Source organism: Callionymus lyra, chromosome 9, assembly GCF_982586985.1.
Source record: "Callionymus lyra chromosome 9, fCalLyr1.hap1.1, whole genome shotgun sequence".
Lineage (NCBI taxonomy): Eukaryota > Metazoa > Chordata > Actinopteri > Syngnathiformes > Callionymidae > Callionymus > Callionymus lyra.
Window position 1 is genome coordinate 5,708,825 of NC_141826.1, and position 21,805 is coordinate 5,730,629.

The 21,805-nt window shown below is 40.0% G+C and overlaps 3 protein-coding genes across 6 annotated transcripts in view; 2 read left to right on the forward strand and 1 right to left on the reverse strand.

The window, feature by feature from the left end:
* Positions 1 to 5,171, forward strand: part of atp8a1 (ATPase phospholipid transporting 8A1) — a 91,212-nt gene extending 86,041 nt beyond the window's left edge. For all 4 annotated transcript variants that reach the window (XM_087799412.1, XM_087799414.1, XM_087799411.1 and 1 more), the window contains one exon: positions 2,428 to 5,171. In XM_087799412.1, coding sequence (XP_087655538.1) covers positions 2,428 to 2,525 — 98 coding nt within the window. In that variant the 3' untranslated portion in view covers positions 2,526 to 5,171. The remainder of the gene's footprint in view (positions 1 to 2,427) is intronic.
* Positions 5,172 to 6,758: 1,587 nt separating this feature from the next.
* shisa3 (shisa family member 3) lies at positions 6,759 to 11,465 on the reverse strand. The gene is made up of 2 exons (XM_087799171.1): positions 10,810 to 11,465; positions 6,759 to 8,247 (listed from the first exon to the last, which is right to left on the reverse strand). Exons 1-2 carry the CDS (start codon positions 11,078 to 11,080, stop codon positions 7,688 to 7,690), a joined length of 831 nt encoding a protein of 276 aa, XP_087655297.1. The 5' UTR covers positions 11,081 to 11,465; the 3' UTR covers positions 6,759 to 7,687.
* Positions 11,466 to 13,104: 1,639 nt separating this feature from the next.
* bend4 (BEN domain containing 4) lies at positions 13,105 to 20,387 on the forward strand. Its single transcript, XM_087799170.1, has 6 exons — positions 13,105 to 13,538; positions 18,343 to 18,906; positions 19,019 to 19,110; positions 19,171 to 19,194; positions 19,645 to 19,885; positions 19,945 to 20,387. Exons 1-6 carry the CDS (start codon positions 13,154 to 13,156, stop codon positions 20,187 to 20,189), a joined length of 1,551 nt encoding a protein of 516 aa, XP_087655296.1. The 5' UTR covers positions 13,105 to 13,153; the 3' UTR covers positions 20,190 to 20,387.
* Positions 20,388 to 21,805: the final 1,418 nt, after the last annotated feature.

A 21,805-nucleotide genomic window follows, 5' to 3' on the forward strand; every position in this document is an offset into this window, starting at 1 on the left:
ACCAGTTTCGGCCTGTAATGTAATAACGGCGTCAACAGCCTCGTCCCCTTTAAGTTCATATTATTTTCACATTTTAAATTATTCCTTCATCATCTCTTTTAATTTCATTTTTTCTCATAAAGATTATTGTTTATATTCATGTATTTGTTCATAATCACACCATCAAAGAGCCCACACAGGTGTAAATTAGTACTTTTTCTTGCCATAAATTAAAAATGTAGAATGTTTTAAATCTTTATTTCAAATGATTTACGTCGGAACACAGGATTTATATAATCATTAATCGTGGAGTTTAGATGCGTTTCTTTTAACTTTTATTTTAATGTTTAAGTCATTTGAAGGTATGAGTCAGGAACATTAGCCATTTAATGATTAATCAGAACTTCTGTTTAATGGCTAAATTTATACGCAAGTGAAATTCTATTTCTTAGCAGAGATAAATAGTTTAGTAGATTAAGTTTTAACTGTTTGTAGTAAACAGAAAAGGGCTGTCATCACACTCATCTTTCCATGCATGGGTTTTCTCTTGATTTCTGTTCCTCTTCTGTTCTGTCTGATCAGACTGTTTTTGTTTGTCTCATAGGTGGGGATGAGATCCTTGTTTTGTGATTCCTTTCTGATCATTTCACTTCTTGACCTCACCTTTAAAGCACCAAGCCACCTACTGTAGCTCCTTCTGTTACACCCTGTCCTAAAAATCTCCCCCCTCGAGTGGCTGCTGTGTCCTTGCGCTTGTGAGAGGCATTTAACCATGAAATGACGAAAATGTTGCGCTGTTATTCCCCCACAATGCACTCCACTCAGCGGGGTCCTATGAACTTACCCGCTGGCCTCCAGGTACTACCCAAGTCATTTGACACCTGAAGGTGAGTCAGGGGGCAAAAGTCAAATAGGAAAACTCTAGGTTAGCTTTCAGGGTTGATTTAGAACCAAATTGTCTTGCTTTAGTTAGTTTTGTGCTTTTGTTGTTGGAGAAATGTGTGGATTGTTGTTGCAGGAGCTCTTGTTTTTATAGGTTGTTAAACTCAGTCATTTTGATTTTAGGGAAATATCTTTTAAACGATGATTTCTGCGGCAGACATTTTAGTTTAAAATCAGTTTTATTTTGGTGTTTGAGGCTCCTCGTGTGTCATCGCTGTAAAGCAAAAGCCCCCATATCCAGTTTGCCAAAGTAAATGTAGTTTTCATTCCTCAACTGCTTTAAACTGGCTGCCAACCGCCGCGATAGCTGGAACCTCCGCCAGAAAATCCCAAGTCCACACACAAGATGAAATTGGTTGGTAAATAATAGCAGAGCACTGTAGCGAGATTTATTATGTTTTGGTTGAAACTATTTTCAAACCACAATCAATGTGATTAAGTATTTCACAATAAAAAAACGTTATGAATAAATATTAGCTGGAGTCACACTGGAGAAATACTAGGAAAAACACATTCAGAAAGATCAAGATTCTTAATGACTTTCTGTTGTTCTCCTCGTCCCTTAGAACCACATTTCCTATGTTGCAGAAGTTGACTAGCTAAGTCAAGACACATTAGTACAAACTATATTGTAAGCTTGTTTTTAGCAGAACATCCCAGGCTATCGGTTTAAATCTCACGTATTGCAGTGAACTGAGACACGGCGTGAGATTTACCCCGAGGCCTCCTTCAACAAATGAGCTTAAAATATAGACTTTAGGGTTTCTTCTGAAATATTTCTCTTTTCGGGGCTTCAATTCAAGGGACATTGGATGATTTTAAGTCTGTTTTTTTGGACGAATAAAAGTGTGTCATCGTGAACGGGGCTCATTTTAATTTGTTTACACGATCAATTAAATGGAAATACAAATTAGTCAGTAACCCGGAAAAGGGATGGCTTACTCTGAAAAATAACACCAACGCTTGACATGCGAGAAGAAAATTAATGAAAGTATCACTTTAGGTTGAAAAGGCTGGACGTATGCAACAAAGGATTGTTTATCAAGCAGGGCCCAGATTTAGAATCAACGTTTGCAGAGGAATAATTCATCATAAAGAAGAAGGGAAATTTGAAGGGAAAGCTGCTTCAATCTGAGCCACACTTTTGACTTCCCAATAACTTTAGACCCCCTGCAGCATTAATCTCATTGACAAGATTGAATTTGAGAGGAAGTGAGAAGCCATTTTGTCGCCTGAAACCAACAACCAATCAGGTGCAAGTAGCACAATAGGTGACACCAAAAACAGTTTGTGTGAGGTCATGCTGGCGTTATGCGCCAAAAGAAAATTCTCCGTGGTTCAGTCAAGTTTGTAACATAAACACTGGACTTGTTTATAATCCATGCAATAACCTATATCTACACATTTCTCATTTGTTTTACACTCTTGGTTTAATTTTGAGTTTCTCTCACGCAGCTTTCAGTTCAAGCTATGTCAGGATCTCACCAGTATCTTCCTGTCCCACAGACGGCTACGCCTTTTCTCAAGATGAGAATGGAGTGGTGTCTCAGTCCGAGGTGATCCGAGCCTACGACACCACCAAGCAGAGGACCAACGAGTGGTGAGCGCCGGCCTCTGCAGCCCTGGCCGACCACTCCGGGGGGGGGCCTGGACCACCGTCTCTAATGGCAAGACCCTGCGGTTTGATCCAGTGGCCTCCAGAGATGAAGAATTTCAGGGCATTGTGAGAGACTGAGGGGGATCGAATAAGGGAAAAATTAACTTGGAATATAAGACGCGGTTTTCACTGTCAACTGGTGATAAGCACTTTTGCTTTCAGTGTCACTTTTGCCAGATTTGTTTTTAACATCCACCACACATTTACGCCAAAAATCATGTCAACTTAGATCATTTCTGCTTTGATTGAAAATATTCAGCTGCGAGACGGTTTTATCCGGCGTGAGAATTGAACTTTGAGATTGCCAAAGAGCAGTCGTTAATACAATCTTGAATCGGGCAAAAGTTAACGGGACACTTCAGAGCCGACATTCGCCCGCCGCCACTTGTTTTATTTTGCACTAAACGAAGCGTATCTCGTGTAAAGCCTTACATCTGCTCATGCCTTCATCCCTTCTAAACACTGTATTTTCCATTTGAGTTCCACGTTTTTAATGTATGTCGATATCGTGCCTGGTTTGACTATGATTTGAGACGTTGCCTCCTGCAACACACATGTAAGTCCCGTCTCCACCACTCACACAGCAGATGGATAAATACGAGCATTCCACACGTCACTCCTGTCAACAACCACAAAGGTGCCTACGTAGAACTTTTTCCCTCTTTAGAAAATAGCTAAGCTGAGAACGAAATCACTGTCTCCCCTGCGCTCGTACAATGTGAACACGTGGAGGGGCAGAAGGTAGGATTTGCTCCGACATAGTTGACAGCAGTGGTTCTAATGTTTCCCCTCAAAGAAATGGAGATTTGTCCTTCTAACATAAGTGCCATTAGCTTACGGGAGGAAGAGAAATATTAGCCAGGAAACTCCACGCCAGTCTGAAACTACTCTGTCTCTGTAGTTACTTTATGGATTTGTATTTTTATATTGGGAGACGTCTGAACTTTGGACTGGCTTTGTAACGTTTCTGTCCCACTGATCGACTGGCAGGTCTCTTGTGTTCTTGTTGTTACGGCTTGATTTGTTTATAACTATGAAATTATCGTCTGTGTGATTGCCGTCTTCTCCCTATGGGAGATTGGATCTCTGACTGTGCGACTGTTGCCTGCATGTGCATGTGGCAAGTGTGTACGTGTGCGTTCGACAACCGTGGTCACTTGTGTGTGTCTAGGCATGTCTGTGAAGTGTTTCCAGTGAGCAGTCGGGACAGTTTTTATATAGATTAGATACGTTTAGACAAGATACAGACCGTGGCTACATTGAAAACCATTTTTATTTTATTCAAACTCTACAAATAAATGCTTCTAACAATCCCTTTATTCAGCAAAGTCACATGGCAGGTCTTATTTTCGACTTGAAGTTTATGTTTAATTAAATATTTGGTTTTAAACTTTTGAACTTCATCATCAAAGTTCCCTATGTTAGCTGCTAACTAGTAGCAACCAACTTCTCTGTAGCAATCCTGATTGACTCTGTTTTATGATCATTTTTAAACCTTATTTCCGCTTTCTAATCCTAATCTATGCGGTAATTCGGTTACATTTTTTCTTTGGTTACAATTTAAACAATATAAGACAATAAAACATAAACAATATTTAACGATACATTTTGCCAATTGTATTTTTATTAAAATGTTCAGCTGCAAAATGGTTTTAATCTGATTAAAGGATTGCCAAAGAGCAGTGGTTAATACATTGGTTATTTTAGGGTTATTTTAAGAAAAATAAATGAAATCAGCCTTTTTTATTTTGCACTAAACGAATAGTTTTTTGGTCTGAAATCTTTCATCTGCTCATTTTCCTCGGCTACAAGATTTATTAATCTTAATTTAATAAAAAACTTAAGTAAAGTTTTTATCATGAGATAAAATCAGCAACACACAGTAACCAAAGAAAACTTTTTGTTCAGATGGAAGTCGACTCTGGACTCACTGTGTCAAACTGTGCCACCGCTCAGTGGAAAACGAGCGATTTATGTCCCGTGTGTTTGTGTGAGAACGCAAGTGTGTGTAACGCTTTTCTGCTCCAGTTGTCCGTCTGCACGACTCCAGGTTTAGTGTGCTACTGTGTGCCGATGCATGGCCAGGAGGAGTGTGTAATAATGTGTGTATGAACTCTCGACCTCGACTGTGTGAGTCTCTGACGCTCAGCTGGCTTCTTGAACAGGAGATGTTGCACAATGCACTTGATGTACATTTTCACTGGTGGATTATATCGTTAGTTTCTCTTGATTGTAAACGTTTGTGGGTCTTTTTTTTTCTTTTTTTTTAAAATCTGCTTCACTCGTGTGTATCTGGGTTCAGTCGTCATCTTCTAACCTGCTGAATGTGGTCGTCGTGGAGCCGCTGCTCTCTTTGTTTTTCAGGAGCTCTCAGAAGTCGTGGGCCGCATGAATGGACAAACACAAACCTGTTCTCTGGAGTGTTGCTGTACCTCTTTGACTCGCTTCACACAACTTTAACGCTTTTATTTAACTTTCTGTCTCTTTTGTTTTACGATGATTGTTCTGCATGTGTGGACTGCAAACTTCTAAGTGTCGTCTTCTACTGCCATGAAGGACTACAGAAATAAACTTCACATTCATGGAGGAACAACTGACTCGTGTTTGTCTGCAGGTTTGTAGTCGCCGGCTGAAGCCGAAACAGGACATCCAACGCTAAACAGGAAAAAGGCAGGAAGGAAAACTAATTACATAAATGCTCAGTATTTGTAGTGTTCAGCCAAGTTCACAGACTAGTTGTGTTTGAGATTTTAGCTTGTTTTGTATTCTCTCTCCAGACTCCCTGCAGACATGTTGACCTGAAGAGTGCAGGGAAGGAGCAGGAGGTAGAAGAGAAAGTTGTCGGTAGGAAGAGAGGGTCTGTGGAGGATTATGATTCCACTGTTTAATATCATAACAATGAAAGAAGTTGCTCCAGATGCTCTCGCCTTTAAACCCTTGGCCTTACTTAGGAGCAACATCTGATTCAGTTCAGTTCAGTTTGGGAAAGATTCTTCATATATTTATATTTTCTTAAAACACAACAGTAACAAACGTGAATCTAAATACAATCAGGATAAATCCTAAACATTTTTTTAATCATATTAGCTTCTGTCTGGCGTTTAGTTTATTTCTTCGTGCTAACTGGGATAAGAATTGTTTCCTAAGGGGCCAAATTAAATACTGAGTTTGTTGTGAGGGGCCGTCAAGCCAGAGAAGGAGCAGAAGAAATAGCCTTAATGGGTTGGTAAAAATCGTTGAATGAAAATAAGATACGAGGCTGGAAGTATAAATTATACAGATATGCTATATATTGTTTTTTTTTGTATCACTTCATTGATTTTATTTTAATATAATTAATAAAAAATAATTGGAGATAAACTTACATTTTCTACGAGAGCAGTTAAAAAAAATGACTTTCACTAGTTGGATGTACGATTCTGATAGATAAGAAAATAATCTGAAATTAAACTGTTACTTAACAATCTGACACATTTCTAAATTACCAGTTTTATAGTTTTACTCACTTAATTGGAGTCGGATTTTCCCAGGACTACAATAACTAAACCATGCATTTTACAGAAAGAATACAAAATATATAAATGTCCCTGAATGTTGTCATTTGGACGATTAGTATAAAATAAGTAATATTATTACTATTGACTAAAATCTTTCAAAAGTTTACTTCATATAAAATTTGACTGAACTGTATGTACAAAAATAGTGTCTCTGAAAATGTGGCTGACAAGTTAACAAAGACATTTTAACACATAAACTATACTATTAAAATTCTATTAATAATGAGGAAAACGTTCTATACATGGATCTATTTATATAAAAGAGCTTTTATAAAGAAATGTATTGTCTCACTTTGAGACAAATGAAATGTCACTCCAGGTCAAGCTCTGGTTGGGGTCACGAGGCAGGTTTCACAGTAAGACGACTCGTCGACAGGACAGTCTTTGTAGAGATGGAGTCGTACCTGTCGGTGGAACCTAAACCTCCCCTTCTGTCCCTGAGGTCGGGTTGTTTTTAACACTGCGACTGTGCCATGCTCAATGAGCACCGACAATGACGCGCCTCAGCGCCGCATTCCTGCTGTGAAGTCTGGCAAGTGAACGGGCAAAAGGTAGGGAACGCCGTCCGATCAGCTTTATGGAAGAGTAAATGATTTTTTATATGATGAATCAGCTCGAGAATTAAGAACCAACCTGTTTTATTTAACAGCTGCACATGTTACATAATACACAATCTGTCTGATTGTCAAAATACATCATCTGTTTGTTTTTTTAACTGGCAGAAATGTCATTCTTATAAAAAGTTAGTGAAAAAATATCTAACAACTTTAAAAACACAGCAAGTTTATAAATCTGTTGAGGGAAAAGTGCAAGTATTAAAGTCACATTACAAGCGTTGTTGTTTAATTCAGATATTGCATTGAAAAGAAATGCATTTATTTATGAACCAATATTTTTTCAATGTAAAATAGATCTTTTATCATTAAAAATGTAATGTTTTTTTGTTTTGTTAAAATCTTTTAACCAGCAATTTTTGAAACTGCTTGATGAAAATTAATTATTACTCTTAAATGGTTTCAATGGCAACAGATTGATCACAACAACAAAGTGTTGAAAATGTTATTGATAAACATGGATGATGTTGAGCTTGAGATTATTTTAACATTGTTATGGATTTAACTGTTCACATTGACATTAATTACAATTTTATTTTATTTGTTTTATAATGGAAGCATCTTATCAGCATATATAACATTTTTGATGCTAAAAAAAAAACACTTTTTTGTTGAACCCCAAGATTCAACTCTCAAATGTATTATTATTATGGGTTGAAAATGTCTTAAACTCACCAGAAATGACGGCAAAAATATCAAGAATTAAACAATAGAGCTTGTAACGTGAACACAGTTGAAGTAATCGTGTGTCAGTGAACGCTGCATGACGACCGCTTTGTTTTTTTTAAGATGAGCATCACATGAACATTTAAGGCCCACCTCAAGTCTGCCATGTTATTTTAGTCACCAAAAATAGAGTCACATGATCTGCCTGAGGCGCTGAAGAAAAGGGTCCCTTCAGTCTTATGGGTTCTGGTCCAGAGACCTCCTGGACTGTATCAGCTCTGGCCAAAGTCGGCGAAGCCTTTAGAAACGGCGGCGAAAGCGTCCGGCTGCAGCGGGAAGAAGTACTGCTGCGGCAGCAGGAAGCCGGCGCCCTGCGAGGGGTGAGGGGTCATGGTGGGCTGGTGGAGCTGCAGAGTGTGGCTGGGGGGGAGCAGGCCCCCCGACATGTAGGGGGGAGGAGGGAGCGGTAGAGTCTGTGGAGTTTGGGTGGGAGTGGAAGCGGACGAGGAGACCGTGGCCGAGACCAGGCAGCCGTGCTGCTGCTGCTGACCCCCCAGAGAGAACCTGCGCATGGAGCTGCCCCCCCCTGCGGAGCTGGAGCTGGTGGTCGCCGTGCTGGACTGCCGGGACGGCGCTCGTTGACTCGGGGGCGCCGTGGTGAGGATCATGGGGATGGTTTCGCCCTGACTACTGCGCAGGGAGAAGCGGATGGGCTGCTGCGTGGGCTGCTTGGGTCGGAGGCAGGTGCAGCAGTAGACCGCCACCAGAGAGCCCACCACCACGAAGGCCACGAAGATGCTCCCCACCATGAGGAAGGGCATGTAGACTGGTTCTGTGGGCAGGACAAGGAACATTAAACAACACAGCTGATACATTACATTTGAACTCACACAACAGGAATCCACATTTCATGAGCAGTTTAGATGTCCAGACCTATGTAGTACAGTAGGGCTGGATGACACTATTGACTCTTGAACGTGAGATTTGAAAATATCCCTTTTTATTTAAATATTTCAGGTCAGTGAGGCATGTAAAATTATAGATAAATAAAACTTAATTAATTTGAAATTAATATCCAAATACGATCATCAGAAACACTTTTCCAGTTCCCAGAGAGAACAACAGACCATCTAAAATTATTCATCTAAAATCTGAGCTTTAAGTTACCTCTCGTTAGCCATTGTTTTTTATTTGTTTAGATTAAAAGGTAGAACTTCCTTCCAGTCAACACTCAAGAACTACAACTTGGCGTCACGTTTGCACACTCACTGTCTTTGGTCAGGGCCGGGGTCGCAGGTCAATAACTAACACGTCTCAGTCATCACAGCACTTTGGTGTTCTACTAGTTGTGGAATTTACTCACGGTCTCCAGATTTGGTCTCAAGTTGTCGTGTCATTGGCCTTTAATTACATTAATCTGTATTTATATTTATACAGCACCTTTTAGATTTAAGGTACAACTATACTTGGATCGTCTCTTGAAACATGGACAAATGCAACCTTTAAAGAGTTATTTTATGCCATGCAAAAACATGTTTAACAGTATATAACTGGGTTAAATTAACTAGTAATGGTAAACCGCTGTAACACCACCCTAGTTAAAAAATAATAATACACCTTCAGTCTTGTATTACCTCAGTAGAGTATTTAATAATAAAATGATATTCATACCTTTTAAATTAACAGTCAAAAAAGTTATTCATCTTAAGGGGACATCAAAGGCACTGTGTTTTTTAGCAAAACTCTTAAAGGATTTATTTTATGTATTTTCTTGTGAAAAGGTAAACACGTGATGCTAACCATATTTACCAGGCCGAAAGGACATTTTTAGTATCATGTTAGCATGAATACAGTTCTGTAAAACGAGTGCAAAGTTCAATGAACAATGGTGAAGTATTGGGTAAAGATGGCACTACTATTGAGAGATGATGGTATCTCTTTATATATTATTATCATCATTATGTTTTAAAGTCTTTTAACATTACATTGTCATGCTGCACTTTGTTATGAGGAAATAGTTCCGTTCATCACCATAACTTAAATTGCAAACAAATTAGAAACTTTTTCTATTTATTTCCGTCTACTGGCAACAAAAGTCAAATTAGAAAACTATAAACGAACCATTTAAAATGTTCAATCTGCAGATGAATCACTATGTTCTGGTTAAATCAATTAACTCATTCATAGCTCACTTGAAAACACAAACAGCTCATATTGCCTTGTTTGCATTTGAACCGGCGTGTGTTTATTTATTTTCGTTGGGGATAAAATAGGAAATTGTGAGCTCGCTTTCAAGCCAAACACACGACTGGTCGGGAAATTGAAAGAAAACTGCGAAACAGCCTTCAGTTCAGACGCTCACAATCAACAATGAGTGTCTATGAGAGACGACGACTGATGGCCTTTTAATGATGACCTCATTCTTTAAAAATCAGCGAGCTGTCAAAACCAACCCACTGGGGTCCACTTTGACTGATTTCACTCAACTTTCTTAAGATGCTTATCAGGCTTCGTCGTTTGAACGTCGCTTCCTCTTTTGCCTGATAACCATCTGTGGATGGAAACCCAACACTTATAGTCGATGATTGCCGGAAATAAATTAAATTTTAGGAAACAAAAGTTCAAACTTTGACATCATGGAAAAAAACCATCCGTCACACACACGTTAGTGACAAATGGATCTAAATTCTATAAATGATCTATGTTCTTTGTATTTATCTTTAGACTTAGATTGTGTCATCTTTTTCTTTCTCTTTATGTTCTTGTTCTTATTTTATTTTGGTTATTTTTTATGAAAAATTGCTGTATTTTCTGTGGCTATTGGAAAAAAACAATTTCCCAAAGGAGACCTCCTGAGGGATCAATAAAGTTTTACCTTACCTTACCTTACCTTAAATCAGATAAATGCTCAGAAAAGTAATTAATCAAAGAAAACAAGAAGTAACTTAACTTGATCACCACACTATAAATATGCTTCAAGTTAATGAAACCATGTTTTTAGATGCAAATTATATGTTACACTTTATTTGCAAACACTATTCTAACAAGTGGATTTATTTGGCAAGAATATCCTGAAAATTCTTGTCAAAACGTTTGGAAATCATTGACAAAGTTGTATCAGAAAACATATTTATCTCAAGATATCATCTCGTAATTGTATAAATAATGTAACAACTTGATACATTTTTATAAATATTATTGATCAACTTATTCAAGCTGGTAACTAAATAAGTTAGTAAAATTATTTTTTTTAAATAATAATCTTATTAAGCATTAATAAATCTTGAATTTCAAACTTTTAAAAGTAACTTTTCCTATAGAAAGTGTAGAGATTGTAACTTAAAAATGTGCAGTTTAAGTCAATAAATCTAGTGTTAAAGTTTCAATGACTTACGTGCAGCGTACTCGGTGTTGTCCACCTCCCGGTCGTTGGTGCAGCTCCCCTGGTCCAGGCGGGCGTCGGTGGCGGCGCAGCAGTACCGCAGCGAGCAGGACCCGCAGCACACGGTGGCGTCCGCCGTGTCGAAGCCCTCCGGACACTGGAAGCCATCCTGGTAGTTCCCGCTGGAGTCCAGCCAGCCGTGGCAGTACTCCCCCTGCGCGTCCGATATCCGCAGATTCCAGGTCAGGTATCCGAGCAGCAGGCAGTCGAGCAGGCGAACCATCCCGGCCCGGACCCCCCGCGGCGGGTTCACGGTCCACTTGGAACCCGCTTCAGAAACTCCGCATCGAGACCACTATCCGGTGATGCTGAGGTTCACCTGCGCGTCATCTTCTCTGCGGCTTCAGGTCCTCCTCGCGCGGCTCCAGATCCTCGCGAGGGACGGGTTCATGTCACGGATGCTCCAGAAGTTCGACGCACTCTGACTGGACCCTCTGGACCCGCCGAGGTTTGTTGACTTCTGAGCGAGACTCTAGCGCGCGCCTGGCTTTGTTGCGCTGTGATGTCAGCGCGATCACGCGCACGCAACCCCCAGCTAACACAGCGTGCGCGCTCTAGAGATGGCAGCGGTTGAATTGATCTCAGGCGTTTTCCCCTCTTAATTCTAATCATTATTTCACTAGTTTAATATAAATGAAAAAACTTCAGTTTTCAACATTTGTACCTTAAAGCATACATGTCTTACTTATAATAGTTGTGTCCTTTAGCACATTTAGCTAACTCTTTTTAAATGTTGGAGCTTTAAGCATATGTGTTGATTTGTAATGTAGTTTTAAGCATATATGGCTAACTTTTAAATGATGTAATGTTTTTTAGCCTATGTGGCACACATAAAATCATTGTTATCCTCGACAATGTCATGTGGCTGAATTGGTTCAGAAATGATGATTTTTATTATTAATTTCCCTAAAATTCTTCATTAAAATGTTTTTATGTTTTGTATGATAGTAGTCCATATCCCCTAGAACTGTTCTGGGGCAGTCATTTATTATAACTTTCGTATAATTATTTATTTGTAGCATCATAATTGTGTCTTCATTGACAATTCCATATATGCTTAATAAATGTTCTGATGGCGCTTCATAAAGCAGTGTCATTATTTTTAACTTATGGCGCCACCTACTGACCTCTAAACAACATGACACTGCTTCATGAATCTTCATCAGCCCATAACTAGTTAGTTATAGCTAAATAACAATAAAAAAACGACTTTCTAATGTTATAATGTTGTGTTAAAATAGTTGTTTACATCCTCCAGGACAGCTCTAGGTCAGTCAATGAGTGTAACTCAGGGAAACTTTTGATTTGATCACATCTTGAACTTAGTTGTACATTAGCTGTAGATATATATATATAATATAGCACATGTGGCAGATTTTTGATGTAGCATCAGATGTAGCATCTTGCATATTTGGAAATGTTTTATTACTGTATGTGATTATTTCTTTACACATTTAAAGCTTTGTCTATATTAGCATATGTTGCTTAATTTAGCAGTTGGTTGAGGTTTTAACTGTTTTGGTTCAATACATCCTTTATCCACTCATTTGCTTTTACTTTTATTACTGTCTTTTTGAACATTGTTTTATACATTTGTTGAGTTATGAAGGAAAGGGAAGGTTTGCAGTTTTCGAGACTGGTGTAAAAAATATATTTAGTTATGGATTTTGTCTTAAAGTCACTCCATTTAATTATATTTTCTATCAAAAGTTATCCGGTCATTGTGTTTCCTATTAATCCGTTTTATTATTTTGTAAGACTACTTTTTCTTTTCTTCTTTTAAAACCCAGATGTTTATATACCGCTAATGTGGCGCCCTCGCGTGGCCACTACAACTTTTTTTGTCTTAGTTGAATTGTATTATTCAGAATAAATGGGATTTAACACGCTTAGAAAATATAAAATGATGGTTAAAAAAAGATTCGTTATTTTCTTTATAACAATGAAATGTTCGCTACTGTGTCTGTGTTTGTTATTCTTTATTAATAATAAATAATTGTCGTGATTTAGTTCGGAGGTGTTTGGTGACGTGTGTAACTCAGCAGCAAAATGGCTTCTGTCTTTAATGATTTTTTTTTTCATTGTCATATTAAAAACTGCTATGACGCCCCGCTGTTCTCTGTATGGTCGCGCGGTACAAAGAGGGTTTGGCAGCAGCGCTAGTCCCGCCCGTGTCGGGCTGCAGGGCGAGGATTGGCGCTGCCCCGTGTCACTAAACGAGCCCACCCCTCTCTCTCCACACGGAGCCAGACAGCGACGGCTCTGACCACAGGCACACCTGGGTCACACCTGGTCGATGGAGGCACAGATGCAGCCGGCGGATGAGGGGCCCTGCGCGCCCAAGATGTACCGCCTGCAGCGGGGTCCCCCCTGCAGCCTCAAGCCCTTCCAGAGCCGCCGCTCCGCCGACAAGTGTCGCTTCGACAGGTTCGCTCCGAGCGAGCAGTTCGGTGACGGACATCACTTCTCGTTCCAGCAGAGCATCAGCAGCAGCGAGGGGTACCCCGGTGACAGCAGGCCCAGCAGCCGGGTCCCCTCGTCCACCTCCGCGGCGGCGGCGGCGAGCCTCGGATCCCTGCAGAGGCGCGCCGGCGGCGGCGGCGCGGCGGAGCTCAGGTTCTCCCCTGGAAGAGCCAGCCTGAACCAGGACTCCCCAGACTGCACTTATACCATCAGCTCAGGTCAGTGGAGAACTTCTTCTCAGTTTGTCTTCTATAGATGTCACTCTTAGCTACACTTTTATATATTGAATATAAGATGAACATCTCAGTGAAAACCATCTATTTATTCTCCATTTCATCCTCTCATCCTCTCATCTGTCCATCAAATCATCTCAGTTTCCATCCTGATCCTTCAGTTGTTTGTATGGCTGGGGTGCGTCCATGAGAACCAGCTATAAAACATGAAGGATAAATCCCTGCTGCGCCCAAATTAAACATCAGACATGAATCTTCTGCTTCATTGTTGTCCTCCTCGCTCAACTTGCTGCTGCCACCGCTGCTCATTGTTGCACTATTGATCCTGCACGAGCTCATGTTTCACAAGGACGGGCTCGATTTTGGTTTCTCCTTGGCTCTTGCAAAAAATACACATTTAAAAAAAAGAAATCACATTTTAGATTCATGTCACTTGGTTCTACACTGTAGATACACTGTAATACACTGTATTTTTTTGCTCACAACTTTTCAATTTACCATTCAGTATTTGTTAAAAACTGTGTTTTTATTTGTACATTTGGACAAAATTAGTTTCAGCATGTCCTTAACAGAACTTATGAGCTTCAAACTAATGCGAAACATATCCAAAAATGTAGCTTATTTAAGGTAAGGTAAGGTAAAACTTTATTGATCCCTCAGGAGGTCTCCTTCAGGAAATTGTTTTTTTCCAATAGCCACAGAAAATACAGCAATTTTTCATAGAAAATATAAAATAAATCAAAATAAAATAAAAACATTTTGCTAACACATGAAATAATATGTAGCTAGATTAGCCTGAAAGCTACGCTCCTCCTGATTTTCAGTTACAGGTATTAAATGATCATCTTTTAACCGGAGAAAAAAAGCATTTGATTGTCTGTTCATGTGGAAAAGCATCGTTTATATATCATTCAGTCGACTGTACGACACACTATTGCATTGAAAAAAGCCTCTGCGAAAGGGTTGTGATTAAAATAAATGGAGCTCATATATTTCTCTCTGCCAAGCGTGTTGTTTTTAATGAAATTTTATGAGGCTCTCAGCTCACACTGCAACACGACCGGTGAGGGGGAGGGAGGAGGAGGAGTGATATCAGATCCATCTCGACGGGTAAACAGAGACAAGCAGCATATTAATAAATGTGACACATCTGCTGATGGAGGTGTGTGAGGTCCAGGTCTACTGTCTGTGACACCACTGCCAGGAAACTACAGCACGTCTTGTTCTGGACAATAGCCCTTTTTTTTTTTTCTTCTGTCGTTCGTCTTTGCTCGGCTGCGTACAAATAAACTGATTTGAAAGTTTATTGACATCTGGATAAATCAGCATAATCAAGTTGACATTTGTGTGAGTCGGCTGGATGTAGCGGTAATGAAAAATCTGTTGCCAAGAGGCACAACAAAGACTCCCCAACCCAATGGAGTTGTTGCGTTTCTGAGCAATTATAAGTATTTTATACGACTGTGTTAAAATGTTGAATATGTAAACCGAGGGAATACTCTTGAGTTTTGCAGGAGCGTGCAGTGGTCAGTTGCTTCAAATGAAGTTAATAACCTGCAGTCCTGGTTCCAACTTTCCAGAGGGAAAACCCCAGGAGCAACATAATCATGCCAACTTCATTTTTATGAAAGCTGACTAGAAGGTGACTTATTGTTTGAATCTCTATATCAATACATTTTAAATAGATGTATAAATAATGTTCTGTCTTTCTTCTTGGCAAAGGTCAGAGATTGTGAATCACTGCTGAAGGTTGAACAAAATGTGTTTGTCGCTCCCTCCACTGATACAGTTCATATCGGGGTTCACCTATTTGCACTCAATACTCCATATTTTATTATACTCTAACTACATTCAAGAAGGTAGACTTCAACACAACCATTTAAGGCATTCAGTGGGAAGCACTAATTACCGCCTTACTTATGGTGCTAACAAAACACTGAACTCCCATGATTCTATAAATTCTAGGTTTACGATGACATAAACTTGGTCTGAGCTGGTGCCATTGATTTGGAACTAATGGCATCAGTACCTGCTGTATTTCTCTGCCGTTCAGGTAGTAGCTGGCTTGGAGGTTGCGAACTCCATGGAGATAGTTGATATAGAACTCTGCGGCCAGAATTATGGCCGCTCTAGTAGAAGAACTCACATCTCTCCGATCCTTAAAACTCTTCTCTGGCTTCCAGTTTCTTTCAGAATCATCTTTAAAATTCTGGTTCTTACTTTCAGATCTATTCATGGTCAGGCTCCTCCTTACATCACTGATCTGATCCAGCCTTACACCCCAGCTCGGGCTCTGAGGTCTGTGGATCAGAATCTACTGATGGTTCCTGAACACGGTTCAGGACCAGAGGAGAGAAATCCTTCCAGGCTGTTGCTCCTAAGCTTTGGAAAGATCTTCCTCTCTCTTTGCGCTTGATGGATCTACTGACTCCTTCAAGAAACATCTTAAGACGTGCAGGCTTTTTCCTGATTTTCTTGGACTCCTGTGTTTTTATTGGTGTTATCTTGACCTTTGTGTACAGTATATATTTTTGGAGTATTTTTTATTATATTGTTTAAGCGCTTTGTGACCCTGTTCTAGAAAAGCGCTCTATACTAGCTACTTACTTACTTACATTCTTCAATGTTTTCTTGTGGTTTCGGGATGCCTTCTAAGGCATCTTTAATGTCTTTCTGAGTCCAGGTTCGATAAACCTCGGATGGTGGGGAGTCCCCCGTTTACCCCCTCATTTGGATTGGCTACTTCAATCATCGGACACAATTCTACTTCATCCTGAAAAAATTCTTAAATTGTAATCTAGTTTTCTTACTAGCCCTGCCAGTGTTTGGAAAGGGCTCAGAGCTGAGTTTATGACTCTGTCGAATGCTGGTATGCAGTCTGTCTGGTGGAGAAGTCGTGGTCGCTTGCTGAGTTAGGTTCACTGTGACAGGACATACGCCGGAGGTTTCAGTTTTTTAAGATCTGGGTACAGCGGGTATGTACCCGGGTCTGGATACAAGTCTGGAGTATCCAGAGTGCCGGCTGCAGAATTATAGGACCACCTTTTTACACTAGGTATTGGTGTCTAATTCCTGTGTTTGGTTAACTGCTTTTTCTGTGTTATTTGGTATGTTAACATTGTTCACTTCTTCGTTTGGTTTATTCCCAACTTGATGTCTGCGTCTGGAGGTAATCTCATTATCTTCTAATCTGACCACAGCATTTATTTTTATGTGTTGTCTGGCCTTTGACTCAGCGTGACACACCCTTGCCTGAACCAACTGTTTTCCGGGTTTGTACTGATCGCGTCCTTTGACTCGATCGTGTACTGTTAGTTTTCTCAGTAATTCTGAAACACCCTTGAAATCATTTGGATCAGGGTTAAAATCGTATTTTTTTGCCCATTAGTATATGTATTTGGTTGAACCTGGGTACTTTCCCTCCGTCCGATTAACTGGAGTTTCCTCCTTTATCTCCTGATTGTTTGTTTTTATTTTCTCAATTCTTTTAACTGTTTTAGGTTTTGTTTCAGACATGATGATTTATTTTAGCATATTCTCTTTGTTAAATACAGTTCACAATATTTTCTTTTCAACAATTATTTCGCACACATTCACAACACATTCAATCACAAACTAGACACGTCTAGTTTGCCTATGAAATAAGAAGTTGTACGTTTCTAATTTCCACTGAACAGTAACTGCTTACTAGTAGTAAAAAGTTTCTGTCTGACATGTTCGCTCTTGTTCTGTCTCCTGGGTTCGGATGTTGTTTACGTCCTCCCGGAGGATGGCCCAGAGAAACTAGCCATGGGGAAAAGTGGACTTATCGGAACACTGGCTGGTCCCGGCTGTGCACCGGCTGTGCCTTCAGTTTCTCCCGATCACCCTCCAGAAGATAGCGTTGACATCCGGCTCGAAGGACTAATTTTATGTCAGGGATTTTCTCCTGGACAATCGGAATGAGAACAGAGACAAGTGTTAGAATAACAACAGAGTCAGAATCCAGATTTACCACTAGCAAGTGGAGTGGAGGCACTTCTTACGGCTCGTCCTAAACCACTGAAGGTCGCCGCTCTGTGCTTGCCTTTTTATTCGATAGCTCAGATCATTAAACACTTGGATACAAACAGTTTATTATTTTGTTGCTGGATGCAGTCGGCTAGAAATGGTTTTCTGTATGAGCGGTTATAACAGCTTGCATGGGAGATAAGCTTTTTGTGAGCTGCAGTCATCATGATTATATGTTTATTGTGATAAGACTATAAAAGCAACATATATTCTTTAACATAAACCGAGGGAATACTCTGAGTTTTGCAGAATCGTTCAGTGGTCAGTTGCTTCAAATGAAGTTAATAACCTTCAGGCCTTGTTCCAACTTTCCAGAGGGATAAACCCCCCCAAATTACATTTTTATGAAAGCTGACTTATTGTTTGAATCTCTGTATCAATAAATTGTAAATAGATGTATAAATAATGTTCTGTGTTGCTTCTTTGAAAAGGTCAGAGATTGTGAATCACTGTTGAACAAAATGTCTGTGTCGCTCCCTCCACTGATACAGTTTATATCAGGATTCACCTTCCGCAATTTTTTGCACTCCATACTCCATATTTTATTATAAAGTTGATGGTGGAAGGTAGACTTCAACACAACTATATAAAGTCTTTATGAGAATGATTGTAACTCATATGCAATGTTTGCAGGTTCAAATTAATGTACTTGTAAAATCTTTCATCTTCTGGTAGAACTAATTTCCATCATAGCTGAAGACTTTCTGAAACTAACTGTTCTTTATTCATCGCTCCACAGAGAACCGTCTAATCTTAGATGCATTTGCGCAGCAGTGTAGCCGAGTCCTGGGCCTCCTCAACAACGGCAGACTGCTGGGCCCGTCGTCGACGTCTAACGTCAAACTGGAGGGCCAGTTTAGGGAGGATGAGGTTCTTCACTGCTCCTCTAGAGGGATGTCCAACCACCCCGAGAGCTCTTCCACCTCGGATCATCAGGAGGACGCCCAGCCCAGCCATCTGAACCAACAGCAGACATCCGCCATCCTCAGAATCTTCACAGACTCCCTGCAGAATTATCTTCTTTCAGGGTCTCAGCAGCGACACCAGCGGTCGGCTTTGGGGCTTGAAAATGGCCACTGTCGGTCCGCGGAGCCCAGTACGGGGGTCTCTCCTCAAAGACACAATCTAGGAGGATGGGGTTCCCCGACTCCGTCCGACTCTCATGGCCACCCTTCCTCCACCCTGCCAGAAGAGGAGGAGGAGGAGGAAAGCTGCTGTCCGCGCTGCCTGGAGTTGGAGCAGGAAGTTCTGTCTCTACAGCAGGAGAACGAGGACCTCCGGAACAAGCTGGAGAATGTTCCAGGTAAATGTGTGGAGGTTTGGAAGTAGAGCAGTGCCTTCGGAATATCGAACAAGCTTTATGAAGAGACGAGTTCCTCTTTGAAAAGTGTCCACCCCTCTTGTGTTTCATGCAGTTCCCTGTCAGAACGTGCTGGACTACTTCAAGACTGTCCTTGAGATGCACCATCAGCTGGTGGCACCAGTGCCAGAGGAGCAGTACACAGAGGTGAATGACTGAACCTGAATACAGCAACATACATTTGACTTGATGATCTCCATCTTTCAGGAAGAAGAACAAACCATGTTTGAGGTCAGTAGACTCCCACCTGACACTTGTATATGGAAGTATATCTGTTCCATCAGAATATTAAATGGATGAAAAAAATAATAATAATAATGTTCTAAGTTGAAAGGTTGAATGTATAATTCAAATATTTGTATGCACATAGAGTTTGATTCTAATTCCAATAAATCAGACAAAACCTTAACCAAAATGTGTAATTTTTTAATTTGTAGCCTTTTCAATTTGATAAAAAACAAATATTGGTATATTATTGCCACCAGATAATACCAACAAGCTACTTACAATTATGTTGACTCCAGTCTGTCGCAGGGCGCACAAAATTTTAATAAAAAGACATTTGAAATGTTAAATTCAAGCATTCAATATTCGTATGGCACTGTCATACTTCCATATTGATGTTTCCAACATCCGTCATCATGGAAGTGTGGAGGAGCTTCACTGTCTCTCCTCACGCAGGGAAGTAAGCAGCTGTTGGAAAACTATCCTCTCTTCATCACCAACAAACAATGGGACGAGGCCGTCAACTCTTCCAAGAAAGATGGCCGCCGGCTGCTCCGCTACCTGATCCGCTACGTTTTCACGACGGACGAGCTGAAGTTCTCCTGTGGTTTGGGCAAACGGAAACGTTCGGTCCACTCGGGCGAGCCGGGCCTGGAGAGACGACCTCTCAACCCTGTCAAAGTCAGCTGCCTCAGAGGTACACAAGTCGAACCCTCGGTGTGTGACGGTGGCTTCACTGTGGCTTGTGTCCGTCAGAGTTCATCAGGATGCACTGTGCCTCGAACCCGGACTGGTGGATGCCGTCAGAAGAGCAGATCAACAAGGTGTTCAGCGACGCCGTGGGTCACGCACGCCAGGGTCGAGCCGTCGCCACCTTCCTGTGCAGCAGCGGCAGCAGCACCAGCAGCCTCTACATGGACTGCTTTGACGGACAGCTGTCGCAGGACGATCTGTTTCTTAAAGGCTGTCAGAACGGACCGTCCGATGAAAATGAACAATGAAGCCTGAGATGTAGCGATCACCAGATATTCCTAAACACAACCGACCAAATCAACATTCCAAGGAACAAACTAATACATGTTTGTGTTTTTTGATTTTACTATAACTGTTTTTTTTAGATCGACAAGTTATAGTCACATTTTCCCTGTAAAATATACCTCAAACGTGTAAATGATCCACAAATAAATGATTCAAACATAGCTTTAATAGTTAAGTGATCATGAAAAGAGCTGGAAAATTCCATGAAAGCACATTCAATTATTTGTCTTAATAATCATCCATTGACAACTTATACTTTAAGTTGAATAAAAATGTTGCCTCTTAAATAGAAAAAAATTAATGAAAACAATTTCATAAATACTCACACACACAATTCGCCATTAACGAGATGAAAATGAACTTTTAATTTTTTGTTTTTTATTCCACAAACAAAGGTTATCTTTCCCATTATTGTCTAGTCAAATTAGATCACAGTGTACATCACACAACTTCCATTGACTTTTTCCTTTCTTTTTTTTTTTAACATTGCAAAGAAAACAATAATAAATAAATGAAAAAGTAGTCCGTTCTCGCCACAAAAAAAACGCTAGTAATGATGGTGCCACAGACATGCTTCACTGTCAGGGTGTTCGGACACGTGACTAAACAACGATATATCCTCCCTGACTGAAACAAAGAGAACCAGCACCAACAAGCGTCCTGCTGGTTCCAAATGTCTTCCATTTACAGATGAGCATGACGGCTGTGCTCTTTTCACACCACCTCACATCTGTGCACCTGAGCTTTTTATGATCACATTTACGTGTAGAATTTTAAATAAAAAAATGACAGAAATGCATCTTAAAATAAGCTGGGAAATAAAATGTGGGAAATCGCTAATTATTTAATCAATGTTACTGATATTTATGGTATTTTTAAGCTTTATTTTTAGTTGAAATTTGATTTATTTATTGTTAAATCCTCTACTATTAAGCTGCTGCCATTACATTACAAAAACAAGAATGCCTTAAATCGAATTAAAGACCTCTGACTAGCCAATTCTGAACAGCTCAACAAACACTTGTTAGCTTTCTTTTATGACGCAACACTTTGATGTATTTAACAAAAATATTTTTGGCTTTACTTTGTTGTTTTATTTGTATTTATTTATTATTGACAGTTTCCACTGTTTATGTATGTGCCAGACTGTGGACTGAGCATTTGTAAATGTGTAATAAAGATCATGGCGTCGCTCTCGAACAGGCCAAGTAGAAAAGTGCCGCAGAAACCTCCGACCGACGGATTCTGTTGTCGTGTTCTGAATGTTTGTGTTTGCCCACCAGGTGACTGTAACCAACACTGTGAACAAGTAGTCGGGTTTTTATAACCTCTCCGTTTTATAATAAAGTAAACCGCTTTGAAGCCGCTTTCTTCTCCGTCTATATTTGGTGTTGATTAAACTTTGTTGACCTTTATTGCTAGTTTGCTTGTTTAGGTCTAAAGCTAATGCTAGTTGCTAGCATGATAATACTGTTGCATTATAACACAAGGTGGCTAATAGCAACAGCTAGCTAAAACATTTCATATATTTAATATATTACACATTTCTTATATTACATATTACTATCTTTTCAAGTGT

What these genes read in the sequence shown, in the direction of transcription:
- bend4 (XM_087799170.1), top strand. Translation starts at nt 13,154, where the DNA reads ATGGAGGCACAGATGCAGCCGGCGGATGAGGGGCCCTGCGCGCCCAAG. An exon ending in CAAGCTGGAGAATGTTCCAG is followed by an intron (nt 18,907 to 19,018) that starts GTAAATGTGTGG and finishes TGTTTCATGCAG; the next exon opens with TTCCCTGTCAGAACGTGCTG. An exon ending in AAGAACAAACCATGTTTGAG is followed by an intron (nt 19,195 to 19,644) that starts GTCAGTAGACTC and finishes CTCCTCACGCAG; the next exon opens with GGAAGTAAGCAGCTGTTGGA.
- shisa3 (XM_087799171.1), bottom strand. Translation starts at nt 11,080, where the DNA reads ATGGTTCGCCTGCTCGACTGCCTGCTGCTCGGATACCTGACCTGGAAT. An exon ending in CAACACCGAGTACGCTGCAC is followed by an intron (nt 8,248 to 10,809) that starts GTAAGTCATTGA and finishes TCCTGCCCACAG; the next exon opens with AACCAGTCTACATGCCCTTC.